We start from the raw sequence: 17,100 nt of genomic DNA on the forward strand, positions 1-17,100 counted from the left end.
TGGAAACAAATTGATATGTTATTTCAGAAAAAGTCCGATTTTGTGACAAAATAACTATGTTAGAATAGAGCTATATATAAATTTAATATATTCAGTTTTCAGATGCAAAAGTCTCGAAATGTCTGTATGTCTCGAAATTCAAATTGCGTTCTTTATGTCTCGAAAGCCGCGCTTTTGAGACATAAAGAACGCAATTTGAATTTCATCAATCGACCCAGTAGAACGGGAGATATAGGACTGTCCCCCCCTCCTTTTTTTTCTCGCACTGTACATAAAGTAGTATCAGTGATTATGATTATAACTATTTCCCAAATAGAGCTTGTTTTACACAATTCTGGAACTATTTTTGTATATTTTTATTTAAGCATTTTTGCCTTTTTCTTGATTCTAAAATGTTTTTCCAGGGAATGACTTTAGATTGTGTTGAGGTATCTTTGTCTCGTGTATTTGAATGTGGACAAGCATATGTTGCCTTATCTAGAGCTCGCAGTATGGAAGGACTCAGAGTGCTTGACATTGAACCTACTAGCATTCGAGCTGACCCTCAAGTCTTAAAATTTTATTCAGAGCTTCAATGCACAAGAACCTACCAACAAAGTGAAATTGATGATTACATGTGATATTAATGTGTATTAATACATAATTTCAAGAATTTTTATGGTGCAATTTCTATGATTTCTATGAAACTATATAAAATGGTATAAGATTTTATTTGGTGCATTATTGAATGTTTAGCATCTTGTGCTAAAAAACCAAACAAATGAGCAAAAGTAGATGTTAGTACTCTGCATTTTATGTTTTAATGAATAATGCTTAATATTTTACTGAAACTAATTTATGATCTTTGTCTTTATTTTTTGAATCTCATGTTCGTATGTTACAGAAATACTTTGATAAGGTATATTATTTTCAGCACTGTTATATATCTCTGTTATTTAAACAGTGTAACTAAGAATAATAGGAATATTGGACGAATGATAATTTTAAAAAGGTCAATAATCAAGTAGAATATTTTATTTTTATTTTTAATGTTTTGAAATATGAAACACATCATTTCATTTGATCTAAATTTATCATGAGTAATAGATGAATTCTTCTATTCAATTTATAATGTCAAATGATTACTTGTTTTGGATTTTGCTAATAATAACAATTTTTATAATTTTTTCCAACTGTAAACACATTTTTGCAAAAATGCAAATGTTAATTTAAAATATATTGCCTTGAAAGAATATAAACGCGATGATTAATAACTACATTCCAAATTAATTTAATAATCCTATTAATTTAATAATTCCAAATTAATTTAATAATATATTTAGTGATAATTTTTACTAGTCTGGTCCAAAGTGTTTAAAAATAACAGATGATTGTTCTGCATAAAGATCACTCTATATTTAACTTTTATTGAGATTAAATATACAATCAATGAAAATGTTTAGATTATGTTAAATTCACGGTGATTTAACGCACATGACTTTATAAAATTGATTAGTTTAATTATTGGTACTGTGATATTTGGCAAACTCGATCTTTTAGCACACAAATTTTTCTGGTGAATTATGCAGTGGTTAATGAATATTTCCCTTCCTGTGACCTTCTTAATATCTTGAAATAGCTTTCCCGATACTCCTAACTCCATGCTCGACATTGCTCGTGCTCCATCTGTCGATATACCAATAAACTTTTCTAATGAAATTGAAAAATTTTCCAACACAGACTTTAGTTCATTGTACAGGTCTTGGTTGTAGTCCCTTGCAATGTAATCAGTGAACACAATTCTTCGGTAATATTAAATTTGGTATCAATACCAGGTAAAAATATAGCCAGTTGTGCTGTATTGCTAATATTGCAACTCTCATCAAGTGCCAAAGAACAGTATTTGAATTTTGCAATGTGTTCACGAAGCATTGTTGCTATGTTCTTGGACAAGTCTTCAGTTCTCCTTGCAATGGTGAATTTCCATAAACTAATGTTTGAAATAATATTTATTTTATCAGGAAATGCTATTTCTGCAACAGCAGTCAGACATTCTTTTAACATCTCTCCATCTGCAAAGGGTTTCATTTTTTTGCCAGTATTTGACTGACAACAAAACTAGCCTTTACTGCCATATTTGATAAAAAATAATTTGATTTTTAAAAATAGCCTGTTGTTTTCCCAAGTTTTTCTCCATTTGATTAAACTTATCTATCCCAAGTTGTCCTGTGAAGTTTTTATATTGTTGTTCATGTTTTGTATCGTAATGCCTTTTTATGTTATATTCTTTTAATGTCGACACAGTCTCTGGGCATATTATGCATACAGCTTTAGCTTTGACGAAAGTGAAAAGATAATCAAATTTCCACTTTTCTTGGAAATGCCTGTGCTCATCTGCAACCTTCCGTTTTTTTTTTTTTTTTTTTTTTTTTTTTTTTTTTTTTGTTTGTTTGTTTGTTTACTTTTCCGACATGCTATTATGGATTAAAATTGTGGAAATGAAATTGTAGGAAAACTTAATTTTGAATTAAAAAACTCTAATATTACCTTTGTTACCGCTGCAATGTTTTTGTTGTTTGTGATGTTCAAAAAGCAAGAATCTACTTTCGCATAACAACATCTTTATTTCTTCTCTCTAGCACGCGGCTTCTACTTTTTAAGAACGTAACTACTCTGTTTGCAGGTGACAGGGAATTCCCGGCTAGAAGCGAAAGTAGTAGTAGTTATTAGCGCTTTCGTTTTCCGTCAATAAGTGTCACTACCTGAAAATTGCTTGCCAGCACAAGTGCGGCTATGTAGCCTACACCTTTTTGAAAATAATATTGCACTCACGCCTTTCAAGAAACACATGAATTGCTAAAATTGCTAGTTAACAGCTTACCAGTCCGACTGATTGTGTGACAGAAGCAAACCCAAACAAGCACAGACGCGGCGTGTTTGTATTGCATGTTTGAACAAGTCGCCGACAAGTGAGTAACTCTTCACAAAAAATTGTTTCGGTTTAGTATGTACTACCATTTTATTATAATTATTTTTATAACAATGTATTTATGGGAGAAAGTCAATAAAATAAATTCAACTTTAGAAATGCTTGGCGGGCCACATAAAAATGTTTAACAGGCCGCTGTTGCATTATACAAATATGACAAGCAGCTGTAAATTAACAGTATTTTTAGTTTTAAAATATAATGATCATATTACGATCGATACATGTGCTGCATCAGTGATAAAAATATCAGTTTTTAGCAGTGATTAAAAAAACATTAGTATGCATTTCATATTATTTAAATATACATTATTTATATTTGTATATTTATTAGTTTGAAAAATTCAACTGTTTACATTCCTCATGACTTTATCTGAATGTAATCTTTATGGAGAAAATATCATATTTATGAACAAGATTTGTAAACATTTAACATTTTATCATAATTCTGTATCAAGTTCTTTATTTATAAAAATAATATGTGTCATAAATCTTTGCATGAGATATAATTAATATGATATATAAAGGAAACTTGTAAAAAATTATATATTTATTGTTAAAACAATTTAATAACAGATATTTGCTTATAATTGTATTTTTTCAATACTACTAAAAAATTTTTGTTATGAGTATATAAATTCACTAGACTTGTATTTGTCGAAAAAAATTCCCAAATATTGGGTTCTACATTTTTTTTCCCAAATAAAACGGGAAAATTTGCTTTCCTTTTATTTATTTATTTATTTATTTATTGTTACCTTGAATTTATCCCAGGATTTGGTTTTTTATTTCTCTCTAATCCAACAAATTTCATTTTCATTTAATCATTTTTCATGTGGTCATTTGAATGTGTGTTGAATAATGTTTGTTTTATTTCTGTTTTTATAAGGATGTCTATTTGTGCTCTTATTTATTGTTAATGAATAAATTTTTGCATATGAAGACAATGGTTATTAAGTTATAATACATATTATTATGTACATATGTCTTAAAAAATGCTATGAAAAATACTGATATTTGTTTTTCTTTGGAGATCAGCTTATGAAAATTTGCTAGCAAGCAGTAATTCCAATGATATAAATCATGGGTTAAACAAAAATATTTTGTTGCATGAACCAATAACGGCTAAATTTATAAATAGATGCATGCTTATTTTCTTCATCATAGGATTGCATGACAAATTTATTCGCACGTCATAAAATAAGTTTTCCCCCCCCTCAAGTGTATGTGTGTAACTGGTTGACCAAGATGTAGTATATTAAAACTATCACTGAAGATGGAATAATTAATTATTTTAGATTGGACATCTCCAGGAGGCATACTGTATTCAGGCCAAAGTTAAGCAGAAAGTCTTGGGAGAGAAGTTGTGTGCATCTGAGAAAAAAAGTTTCAATCATTAGGGGAAAAGAAAACATTAATACATAAAAGCAATGTATAAGTAAATTGTTAAATTCTATATTTGTTTGTTTTTGTACAATTCCATTATTAATTTACGTTTTGCTCTTAGAAGAGTGCTAAGGTATACACTGTGTCCACATAAGTTTTTACTCAGTCTCTTTTTTTGGGGGGGGGAGAGGGCAACTGTTGGTCATAGATTTATACTTCTTTCTATAAAGTGTTTCAAATAATGCACCTATATATGTTTTGACATTTTTTATATTAAAAAAAAATTGCTTTTTAATTTTTAAATCTTAACTACGTTTCTTCAGTCCCTATACTTATATTTAGGAAAGTTTTGTATTCATTATAAGAAATATAAAATTTTGATTCCCATATAATAAAAATTGACCGAGCTATTATACTTTAAAATTAATCATATTCAACATCAATAGCCTCGCCAGAACATAAATTTTGAGAGCTAAAGCTGGTAAAAAAAATATCAACTGTCTTCAATGAATAAAAAAAAAAAGAACATCAGAGGTATTTCTATAATAGTAGTAAAACAGCAGATTACACATGTGCATTGGACATTGACAAGTTAATTCAAATCTGTGCTGCTAAAAAACACAAAATGTGAACATTTAAGAAATGCAGGAAAAAGAAAAGATATATACCTTATATGACAAAATTATGAAGTTAAAAGACATATTATATGAAAAGTTAAATTTAAAAATAAATTGTTCTATTTGAAACATGTGCACTGCTTAAAGAAAAGGGACAGTTTTATATCCCCTGTTCTACTGGGCCAATTGATGAAATTATTCAAATTGTGTTTTTCGTGTTTCGAAAGCACGATTTAGGATATACATTTGATTTATATATAGCTTTGTTCTAATGTAGGTATTTTGACACAAAATCGGATTTTCTCTGAAATGAACTGCCGAGTTTTTTTCATACTTTGATTCTACGATTCAGACTATGCCTAAATATTAAATTCTGTAAAATTTGGTGCGAAATTTACACAGAAATTAAAAAAATTATCCTGCTGCATTTTTTTTTTTTTTTTTTTTTTTTTTTTTTCCAAGTTTGCGCCAAGAATAATTTACTTAGCGAACTTCTTAATATATGGCAACCTATTTTCCTTTCCCTTTTTTACATTGCGCACGGGGGGGGGGGGGAGTCACATCCTTCCTACTTTCAAATAATTTTAACAAAGTGCCTAAACCACATTTGATGTTTTATCGCTTTCAACAAATATGCCAAATTTCAAAATGTGCCAATATGTAAATTCACTTATATCTTTGGAAATTTTGAATAAAAAACTGTAATTTTTTGCAGGTATGCTTAGAAATACGTCTACTTTTTAAGATGATGGTAAAATTTTTATAGATTATAATTCAAAAATGTTTTTGAAAAAATTGTAAAAGTTATTTAAAATTACAAATTTTAAAAGTAAATCATAAAAAATGGGTGAATTTTATTTGGAATGAACCTAAATTTCGGAATGTGAAAGGAAGAATCAAATAAGTTTAATAAAAAAGAGAGAGATTAATAAATATATATACCAAACTCAATTAACATTGAGGAGCTAATCCTATATACCAAATTTTGAAATTAAATATCTCGATAATTTTCGTCTTATGGAAATCAAACTTCTTGTGTTTTATTTTTTTATTATAAATATAAAATTTCCTAAATGTAAGTATTGAGGCTGCACAATGGTATAAAATGTTACATTTTTTAATTTTTATAAACTGACTTTTGTAAACTGAAAAATGCCAAACATGAGTCTTTGCATGATTTTAAAATATGTTTGTGATTGAATGTATGTCTAGGACTAACCATTTCGAAAATAAAGGCCGAGTAAAAACTTTTGTGGACAGTCTATATTGCATAATTCACTACAGTAATAAAAGTTACAGTTTCAATCAAATTACAAAAAATTTAAGCACTTTATTTTCCAGCATTACATACTTCAAAAATTAACGAACCTATAAAAGAATAAAAATGTAAAGGTACATTACCTGTATTATGTTATAATATTGCCTAGATATTCTGTGTCAGATCGTTTATTCTCAAAATGGGATTTATATTCTTCAGTACTTTGATATCTCCTCTAACTCCTTGTAAAAAGTCTGGCCATGCAACTACTTTACCAGGTATGTCATCATCCATGTTGCATAAACGACTTATATTGCTCTTTGAAAAATAATTATTCCAGATATTGACCCTAAATTTATAAATATATGAGAAAATTTTAATTTTTGAATACATTTTCTGTATATGTACATATAATATTTCAATACAAAAAAATTAAACTTTAACAGTTGATATTATTTATTTATTAAACACACCAACAGTTGAGTCAACACTGGTGACCATGTCAACAAGTTTCAATTCTTATTGATGGATGGGTATGACATTTTAAAAATTTTCATTACTTATTTATAACATATATATAAATCAGTTTTCCCTCAGAATATTACTGATGAAGGCTTCCCTTGAGTATTTTTCCATAATTAATCGATTAAATGAAGAAAGGAGTTTCTGCTTAAAATTTTAACTCCTATCTTGATAAGTTTTCCCACCATTATCTTCTCATAATAAATTTACTGCTTATTTAAACATTAATGAATTTTTAATTGAAAAAATTTCTTCCATTTGGTAATTAGTTTGTTTAATTTTATGCTAGTAAGCAATCAATTGCATTTTTGTATGAGCAAAAATTTAATTAGTGATTCATTACTGTAAATCACTTTGAGGGTCATTTGCCTTAGGAAGAATATCTGTGTGAAGATCTTTCGAAATGAAACTAAGTTAAGCCATGGATAAACTGCCGGTGCTTTTATTCACTTGGGGCTACTAGTGCACCCCAACGGGTTTCAGATCTAAAATACGAACATGTACATTGTTTGGCATAAGAGAGTTCTTTAAAGTTAAACGTAGGTATTGAATAATGATTAAAATTTATAAAGTAGTTTGAAGTCTGACATATGACAAAGCCTGCTTAATTTTAAGTTCCAACGGTATCAGTTTTATAGACATAAATGCAAGTATCAATTGCCAAGAGATCAGTTTTTTTCTGATTGTATCTTTCTAACAATCTCGTTTATGTAATCATCATGATGTTAATGGCAGTGTCATGGTAGGAAGCAATATTTTCCAGCATTGTAGAAGTACTCTGATAAATGTCTGTATTATTACAACAAGATAACACACTATCCATGCCTTCTCTTGCTACAACAGAATGATTTGATGATGAATATGATGGAGCTGTATTGGCCAATATAGTACTTGCTCAACTAAATCTTGTCATAAACAGATTATTAGATTAAATCAAAGTTCTCCCCAAAATAAAACTGAAGCTTATGTGTGATTATAAGAGCCATCTGAAGATACATTTCATATGCTTATAATAAAAATTTATTATAGAGTATATCAGAAAAATTAATGAATTATCACTGAGCCAAAGGTTTCAATGCAAAATACTAGAGATACTATAAATCATATTTTTACATGAAAACTAGGTATTTGAATGTCAGTAAGAGTGCTGACGTAGCCTTGGCTCAACGAAATCTTGGATAATCATAAACATTTGATATAGAGGTATCAGAAAAATTAATGATAATCACTGAACCAAAGTTTCAATGCAAGATACTACAGATACTATAAAGCCTGTTTTTATATGAAAACTTGATACAGAGGCTGTTCGCACATTTTTTAGATGATTTTGGTAAGCAGTAATAAAAAATCGTTTGCTGCAAAAGAAGTTATTGCAATTGTACTAGAGTGTCTCACAAAAGTGATGGGACACTTGTGCTTTACAAAGGGAAACTGTAGTAAAATAAATTAAGAAAACATGTAAAAATTTTTTGTGGGTGTGTTTCATACTTAAATTTAGTAACAATTATTACATACCTTACATTTTCTCAAAATATTAATTTAATAAAAATATAATTGTTTAGAACGGAGCAAAAAATGGCTCGCGTAAGTGATGGGACACTTACTTTTCCATCAAATATTTATCTAAAAATTTTACTTTTTAAAAGCTTTTAATATTTTGTTGGATTTCCTTTTGCTTTTAAAACATGATTTAATTTTCTTGGAATGGATTCAACTAATTTTTTTTTGTGATTTCTGGAGTGATTTTACCCCGTTCTTCTTGAAGCACCGATTTTAATTGTTGTTTTCAAGAAATGGTGTGTTTGCTAATTCTTGATTCCAATTCTTGCCAAATATTCTTTATGGGATTTAAGTCTAGAGATTGTGGTGGTGTTTTTATTATTTTAGGACAGTTATACAGCAGCCAGAGTCTAACGTTCAAAGCAGTGTGCTTGGAGTCATTGTCCTGGTAGAATTTAATTGTTGTTTTGAAGAAATGGTGTGTTTGCGAATTCTTGATTCCAATTCTTGCCAAATATTCTCTATGGGATTTAAGTCTAGCGATTGTGGTGGTGTTTTTATTATTTCAGGACAGTTATACAGCAGCCAAAGTCTAATGTTCAAAGCAGTCTGCTTGGAGTCATTGTCCTGGTAGAATTTAACATCGTTATGAAGTTTCAATTTTTGTACTGAAGATTTCAAATTTTGATTTAAAATGTCAATATATTTGTACCGATCCATTATACTATCAATAAAAACAAGATTACCAACTCCAGCGGACGACATACACCCCCATACCATAACTCCTCCTCCTCCCTGTTTTACTATTGGCACCAAGTTCTGTTTACGAAATTCTTCCCTGGGCTTTCTCCACACCAAGATTCTACTGTCAGAACCAAATATATTAAATTTACTCTCATCAGCAAATATAACTTCATTCCAGTAATCAGAATTCTTATTTATGTTGGATTTGGCGAAAGCCAGTCTGAGTTTTCTATTCTTTTCACTTACGAAGAATTTTTTCCCGGTTGCTCTACCGTGATATCCAGCAGATCGAATTACTCTTCTAATAGTCTCAGGATTAACAATTACTCCATTAATGCTTGTAAATCAGCAGCAACTTTAGGAGCACTCATTCTTGGATTTTTTTTAATATTTCGAACGATAATTCGCTTTATTCCATTGGATAGCTTTGATGGTCGACCAGGTCTTCTTTTATCCTGAATCATATGATTCTTTTTATATCCTTTAATGATACTGAAAACTGTTGAATGACTCAAGCTAACTCTTTCAGCAGTTTTTCTAATAGATTTTCCACGTTCAATATGCAAATTAATAACTAATTTTCGAACTTCAGGCAAAGTTTCTTTTCGTTTAGCATTCATGGCTGCACAGAGCTAAAAAACACAAAAATTCCAAAACAAACTGGAGAGAAATACTGCAGACGATTTTATAAATTATTGCCAATTGCTTTTGAGTAAAAATAAAAACCCAAAAAAATATTTTTATTGTAGTACGTAGTAGTATGTAATGGTGTTTCATCATTTATGTGAGCCATTTTGTGCTCCGTTTTAAACGATTGTATTTTTATTAAATTAATATTTTGAGAAAATGTATGTTATGTAATAATTGTTACTAAATTTAAGTATGAAACACACCCACAAAAAATTTTTACATGTTTTTTTAATTTATTCTATTACAGTTTCCTTTCATAAAGCACAAGTGTCCCATCACTTTTGTGAGACACAAAAGTCAAAATTATCGTCAGTGGCTTGAAAGTTTTGTTTTTATTCAAAATGGCGAATTTAACAAAGCAGTGGTTCGAAGGCTACATTTACGCTTTTCCGAAAAGAAATATGCATACTCCGTTATCCAAAAACGATGTGAGAGTCATGGTTTTGTGATATCTAAAGCGTCAATATGTAATATCATCAACAAGAAAGGAAAAAAATGTCAAATTGGAGCCTCAAGTGGAACAAAAATTCCAAACAAGTATCCAAGGAAAAAACAGACATCTTCAACTATTGCAAAGGTACGTTGTTTAATGTTAAAAGAAAATCCCCCTAGTCAAAGGACAGTTGCAAAATCATTAAAATGCTCAGTGTCCACTGTAAACAAAATGATAAACGTTGATTTAAATCTTAAGAAAGCGAAAAAACGCAATGTGCATCGTCTTCTTCCAAAGCATATCGCTCAACGCAGGACACGCTGCAGAATTCTATATGAGAAACACTTATCCAAAGAAAAATGGAGAACAATTGTCACAATAAATAAAGCATGGGTGTATTTAAATGATTGTAACAAAAAAAGAGCCATTTATTATCATAAAAGGGGAGAAAAAAATTTAAGTACATGGTTCAAAGAATCGAAAGAAATTTTTTCTAAGGGATTCATGATTGTTGCTGGTTTTTCTTATGATGGCAAGTTAAAAATAAAGAGAGTGCAAAAAAAGTCAAGATTAACTCCAAATACTATCAAGAACATATTTTATCGCCAATTTTTCTGAATGAAATACCATCGCTTTACCCGCGGTGTCATCAATCTCTGAGACTCCATCAGGACAAAGCTAGCAGTCACACATCAAAATCCACTGTAAATTTCTTAAAAGAAATGGAACAAAAAACTGGTATCAAAGCCATATCCTTCACTGATATCCCTATTAAATCTCCCGATGTGTCACTTATGGATTTTTGTGCTTTCGGACTTTTAAAAACTGCATTATCCAAACGTTGTCCCAAAACCCTAACAGGACTCTGGAAAGCTGTTCGGGAGGAATGGGATAGAATACCTCTTCTGCCATTTCAAAAGGCATTATTATCCTGGAAATTGCGATGTCGAAAGATAGTTCAGAATAAGGGATGTCAAATAGAACATTTAAAACACAAGAATTTTATGTAATTTAGTTTTGTGAATACAATATACATTGTCTATAAAATGTGTGAACAGCTTCTGTATTTGAATATCAATAAGAGTGCAGTATACTCTTATGATTTTCTTTATTATGGTCTATCATAAAGATTTCTAATTTGCATATCATTCATGGGATGTGTATTCTCTCCACCCCTGTAAATGCAGTAATATGTATTTTCTTAATACTTGTTAAGGGGCCATCTGGAAAGTAGTTCACTCTGCTTACTGGATTAGATTGTCACATGTGTAGACACCGATTAGAATGAAGGTTGCCATTTTGCATTGTTCATCGCCATACGGGCTAATCAGCTGGGGTGCCATTAAATAGACATCCTGGTCAACCCCTGTTTGTATAGCCGGTAATATGGATAGCCACCGTTACATTTCTGACATGTTAAGGTCCGTGGCTGTAACCTGTCTTTGAGGCCATTTTTCAACAAATTAATACACAAACACAGCATGTTTTTCACTATGTGTAATGTGTATATACAAGGCAGTTTTCCTTTGAAAGTGCTCCACAAAGGCATCTGTTCTCTTAGGCATATAGCCATCGAGTGCTTTGAAATAGTTAAGCAAACCAAAACAAACTGATACAGGAGCTGTTAGACTGTTGCCCTAGACAGCACGTTGTCCAGATATCTTACCCATTAAAGGATATCTGGTCGTGGATTGCCGAGAGACTGGTACATCGCCACTAGCCAGCTGCTACGATCAATGGACTCTGGCATAGAGTCAAAGCTACATGGAATGAAGTATTTGAATCTGTCATCCAAGCTCAGTTCAACTCGACGCCCAGCCAGATTTCAGCCATTTCTAATGTCAGAAGTGGCAGCTTTGTATACTAAATTCTGTATGTTCCCAAATCACCTTCAAACTTAATTATGTTTTCTTGTCATTATACTGCATGTCTACTTGCTTTCTTTCGTGGTGTAGCAATTTTATTGGCCAATACTATTTACTATTTGCGCAACTATCTTTAAGTATCAAAGGTTGAATAATAACAGAAATAATAATAATAAGAGGAAATTTTAAGTTAAAAAAATATGGAAAAATCGGATGGGATTCAGGAAAAAAAGATTTGCCCACTCTCATTCTGCTTGACACCTAAAATTGTATCGGTAGGGCATCTTGTTCAGAAAACGCTGGACTCTTCTCTCTATGTTTTCAAAGCTACACTTCTCCATTAATTTTTTTTTTTCCATACTGTCATATTGTTTCTATTCTCATTAGTGATGCTTTAATTGTGTTCCTTTTTCTCCATTGGTATGCTGGAAAGAGAATGGTTTTTCTCTCATCCCTTGAAATAGTGCATTATACTGTTTATTCAGAGCTTAAATTCAGCAGGAAGCCACCAAATGAGCTATTTCTTAATTTTTTTAATAGGCAGAGTGGAAGCTCTAAATAAGACGAGGTCCAATATTTTATTTCTTTTATTTAACTATTTATAATAAATTTAATAATTTATTAAATTTTTATATTTTTATATTTTATTGAATTTAATCTAATTATTTAGTTATATTAATTAATAGTTATCCCCCCTCTGGCATTTCTGATTGTAGAAATTAAGCTCTGAGATAGTCATGTAATAAAATCATTTAAAAATTTATATTTTAAATACCTAGTTATGTTTCCTGTAAAGGTTTCTCTAGGGCTGAAACCACCTCCAATTATATCCTGTTCCTGCCCAATAACTACTGTTCCACCTCCAGCAATAACATCATTTGGACGAAGATCACTGCCTTGTGCTTTCAGTTCACCATCTTTGTACAGAGTCCACATGCCTGAAAACACGTGCGTCTATTCAGAGTGAATTGATTAAAAGAATATTAATTCTTACTTCTATTTAATAAAAAGCATTTGAGAACTTTCAAAATTTTTGAAACCATTAAATGCATATTTTTCAGATAAAAATTATGCGGACCTCAATATTTATTAGCTTTGTAACATCCATTAATGAATGAATGAATCACATGAAATCTTCTCCAATAGTTTTATAAAAAAAATGTTAAAATAATGGTTTAACAACTTTCTTAAAGAGAAAATAAATGAGAAAAATTTCATGAATTCTACTTAAACATGTGACTATATAGAATGTTGTATAATGTTTAATTATTATGATACTCATTTGCTACTGTCATTACTAACATGAGTTTATATCTTAATAACTACTTCAGTTGCCATTTTATTATATTTCTTTAATCAGAATCAAGAAAAAGATATTAAATATAAAGATTTAGTCCAAAAATGATTCCAAATTTTACCTGAATTTTCAGACGACCATGAAAACGCTAGGTGATGCCACTGACCATCTGTCATCTGCAAATCTGTCACCAGGGGTTGGTTGTTCACATAAATTTCCACTCCATTACAATCTGTGACTGTCAAAGCATTATCTACAATATTCCCATCTCCATCAAAAGCATTCACTGAAGCAACTGCATAAGATAAAGGTGTTCCTGATCTCTCTGTGTCCGTGGTTTGGACCCACATGGATACGGTTGCTTCCGCCAAAGGAGAACTGAGTGTAGTGGAGGCCATATTCGCAATCGTGGCTTTAGTATCAGGAAAGGTGAGTACAAAATCCGAATCAAGTTCTTTAAGGAGGGAAAAAAGAAAATTAGTAATTGTTTCGAAGATGATAGTTTGCTTAGATTTACGAACACATCATTTGTTGCAAAAATATTGCAAATATATCAGTTTTACAGAAATTATTACTTATTACGCAAAATTGTTACAAATTATACTCCAGAAGTTCTTTAAATGATGAGGACTTAAAGCCTTGAAGTACAGTAGTTTTCTTCTATTTTCAGTTTTAAATCCTAAGTTCTGAAAATAGTTTTGACGAAAGAAAGTGAATGTTTGCAGAGGTGGATAGTTTTCTTCTATTTTCAGTTTTAAATCCTAAGTTCTGAAAATAGTTTTGACAAAAGAAAGTGAATGTTTGCAGAGGTGGATTAACCATTAAGAGAAATAAGCAAATGCTTAAGGCATCAAGGCAAGAAAGGCATTATAAAAATTTCCTATTACTGGTTTTACAATGAAATTTATATTGCAGATAGACCGAGAGAAACAATGGGGGAAAAGCAAGCATAGATGTACGCCAAAAATCTCTTAAGTCTAAAAAAAAGCCTTAATGGGATTTTAAAAAGTATATAATTTTTATACACTGCACAATGCAGTAAGTGAAATTTATGGAACATAAAATAAATTTAATATAAATATTATGGTTTTTTAAGAATAGTAAAAAGATTATGAGATATGTTCATGATATGTCATGCATTTAAAGCAGTTAAGGAGTTTGGGTTTGAGTTCACTGTCCTTTATTTAACACAGTTAAGGCGTTTGAGTACACTATCCTCAATTTAGCACAGTTTTATAATAGAATCATAAGTTGGAATAACTATGAAACCTTTATTTAACAAGTTAAAGAGTTTTCTTAACTCAAATAGATTACAAATCAAAGTTAAGTCTTTATTAACATTTAAAAGGAATTGTTGGGACATGTCATTTATTCATAAGTTTTAAATAGCTTCAATCTTACCTATTAGGCAATATTATAAGGAGTATGCTCCATAAAAGAAGGTAACATGCTGAAAAGAATGAAGCACAAATACAATGCAAGTACAAAATCCTCTCTCGCCAATATATCGCTTGCCACTTGTTTGTTTTGACATTGCCGAGTTTCATTATGCAAAAGTGACACTAATTTATTCTAACAGTTCATCAGCAAGATATTTGTAATTTCTGTGCTCAAAGAATCCCATTCTTCAATATAACTTCTTAACTCTTCGAAGATTGTGGGTGTTATTTGGTGATTAGCAAATTGTGTTTTTGGGACAACGTTTGGATAATGTTATCTGTGCATTTCCTTTTAGATTAAAAATTGGAAATCTGGCTTGCTAGGCCATTCTGCGGATGTCTTCAGTTTGTGCGAAGTCGTCGACAAGTGAAGTTCTGCGAGGACGAACTTCATTATTTATTAATAGTCAAATAGTATTTTCAACTTCTTGGAAAAACATGGCACAGGATTTTAGGGTCTTGTATTTAAAGGTAGACTGTCATATTTATATAATCGTTTTCATGAACGAGGGAAAATAATCGGGCACTTATCGCCCATACCATTGAACTATCAACTCTAAAGAAGTTTCATTCTGCCATTTTTAATGTGTGATTCTTTGTTTCTTGTTCACTCCAAGCGAACTGATAGTGAATGACACAGTGCGAACTGAGTTCTTATTTACCCATAAATAAAACAAGAGCTTAGCAGTGAACAATGGTCTACATGTCAGAAACAAAGACTACAGAGGCTGATCACACATTTTTTAGACGATGTATATTGTATTCACAAAACTAAATTACATAAAATTCTTGCGTTTTAAATGTTCTATTTGACATCCCTTATTCTGAACTATTTTTCGACATCGCAATTTCCAGGATAATAATACCTTTTGAAGTGGCAGAAGACGTATTCTATCCCATTCCTCCCGAACAGCTTTCCAGAGTCCTGTTAGGGTTTTGGGACAACGTTTGGATAATGCAGTTTTTAAAAGTCCGAAAGCACAAAAATCCATAAGTGACACATTGGGAGATTTAGTAGGGATATCAGTGAAGGGTATGGCCTTGATACCAGTTTTTTGTTCCATTTCTTTTAGGAAATTTACAGTGGATTTTGATGTGTGACTGCTAGCTTTGTCCTGATGGAGTCTCACAGATTGATGGCACCGCGGGTAAAGCGATGGTATTTCATTCAGAAAAATTGGCGATAAAATATGTTCCTGATAGTATTTGGAGTTAATCTTGACATTTTTTTGCACTCTCTTTATTTTTAACTTGCCATTATAAGAAAAACCAGCAACAATCATGAATCCCTTAGAAAAAATTTCTTTCCAATCTTTGAACCATGTACTTAAATTTTTTTCTACCCTTTTCTTTTAACATTAAACAACGTACCTTTGCAATAGTCGACGATGTCCGTTTTTTCCTTGGATACTTGTTTGGAATTTTTGTCCCACTTGAGGTTCCAATTTGACATTTTTTTCCTTTCTTGTTGATGATATTACCTATTGACGCTTTAGATACAGTGTCTCACAAAAGTGATGGGACACTTGTGCTTTACAAAAGGAAACTGCAATAAAATAAATTTAAAAAACATGTAAAATTTTTTGTGGGTGTGTTTCATACTTAAATTTAGTAACAATTATTACAAAACATACATTTTCTCAAAATATTAATTCAGAAGTCAAACAACAAAAATCAGCGTTATACCTACAAAATTTTCACAGGACTAGTTTCGATGGTTTTACCGAACCATCATCTTCAGCTGCAAAACTGCAAATGAACAAGATAGGAAATAATGATAGGTAAGATAAGAAAGCCTGGACAAGAATAAGCAAGTGGCGCCATCTGTTGGCGAAACCAGAACTAAAACATAATTTCTCTAAAAACACATTTTGTTTTCCAAAATAAATATTACAAGCAAACTGAGGGATTAGCCATGGGAAGCCCCCTCAGTCCCATCCTGGCTGATATCTACATGCATTATTATGAATCAAAATTGTTTGAAACTTTAAACTTCCCGGCATGGTTCCGCTACGTAGACGATACTTTTACCCTGTTTGAAGGTAATAAAGATGATTTAAATAAAGTTCTTTCAACAATGAATTCTATTGATCCTGCTATTCAGTTCACTTTTGAACTTGAGACTTGCAATTCTCTTCCGTTTCTCGACATTCTGGTCACACGTAACACATCCAACTTCAGTACAACAGTTTACCGTAAACCTTCATCGGTTTGCCTTCCACCACACTTTAAATCATGTCATCCGACTAAACAAAAGTTAGCTTCATTTTATTCCTATGTTTTCCGTGCTCTTCAAGTTTGCTCCTCCAAACTAGCCCTTGATGAAGAACTAAATTATTTAAAAGCAATAGCTATTGACAGGGGCTTTTCACCTAACATTATTA

General features: G+C 31.0%; 2 protein-coding genes across 6 annotated transcripts in view; one reads left to right on the forward strand and one right to left on the reverse strand.

The window, feature by feature from the left end:
• Pif1 (Pif1 DNA helicase) overlaps positions 1-3,634 on the forward strand; it is a 52,640-nt gene extending 49,006 nt beyond the window's left edge. For both annotated transcript variants that reach the window (XM_085813089.1, XM_085813088.1), the window contains one exon: positions 405-3,634. In XM_085813089.1, coding sequence (XP_085669215.1) covers positions 405-620 — 216 coding nt within the window. In that variant the 3' untranslated portion in view covers positions 621-3,634. The remainder of the gene's footprint in view (positions 1-404) is intronic.
• The window catches only part of LOC118203383 (sushi, von Willebrand factor type A, EGF and pentraxin domain-containing protein 1-like), a 104,540-nt gene continuing 90,413 nt past the window's right edge, over positions 2,974-17,100 (reverse strand). For all 4 annotated transcript variants that reach the window (XM_085813086.1, XM_085813084.1, XM_085813085.1 and 1 more), the window contains 4 exons: positions 13,399-13,731; positions 12,756-12,918; positions 6,370-6,575; positions 2,974-4,339 (listed from right to left, as the gene is read on the reverse strand). In XM_085813086.1, coding sequence (XP_085669212.1) covers positions 6,392-6,575; positions 12,756-12,918; positions 13,399-13,731 — 680 coding nt within the window. In that variant the 3' untranslated portion in view covers positions 2,974-4,339; positions 6,370-6,391. The remainder of the gene's footprint in view (positions 4,340-6,369; positions 6,576-12,755; positions 12,919-13,398; positions 13,732-17,100) is intronic.

This window comes from Stegodyphus dumicola, chromosome 3 (genome assembly GCF_044657685.1).
Source record: "Stegodyphus dumicola isolate Sdum_Otavi_A_Nest chromosome 3, ASM4465768v1".
Lineage (NCBI taxonomy): Eukaryota > Metazoa > Arthropoda > Arachnida > Araneae > Eresidae > Stegodyphus > Stegodyphus dumicola.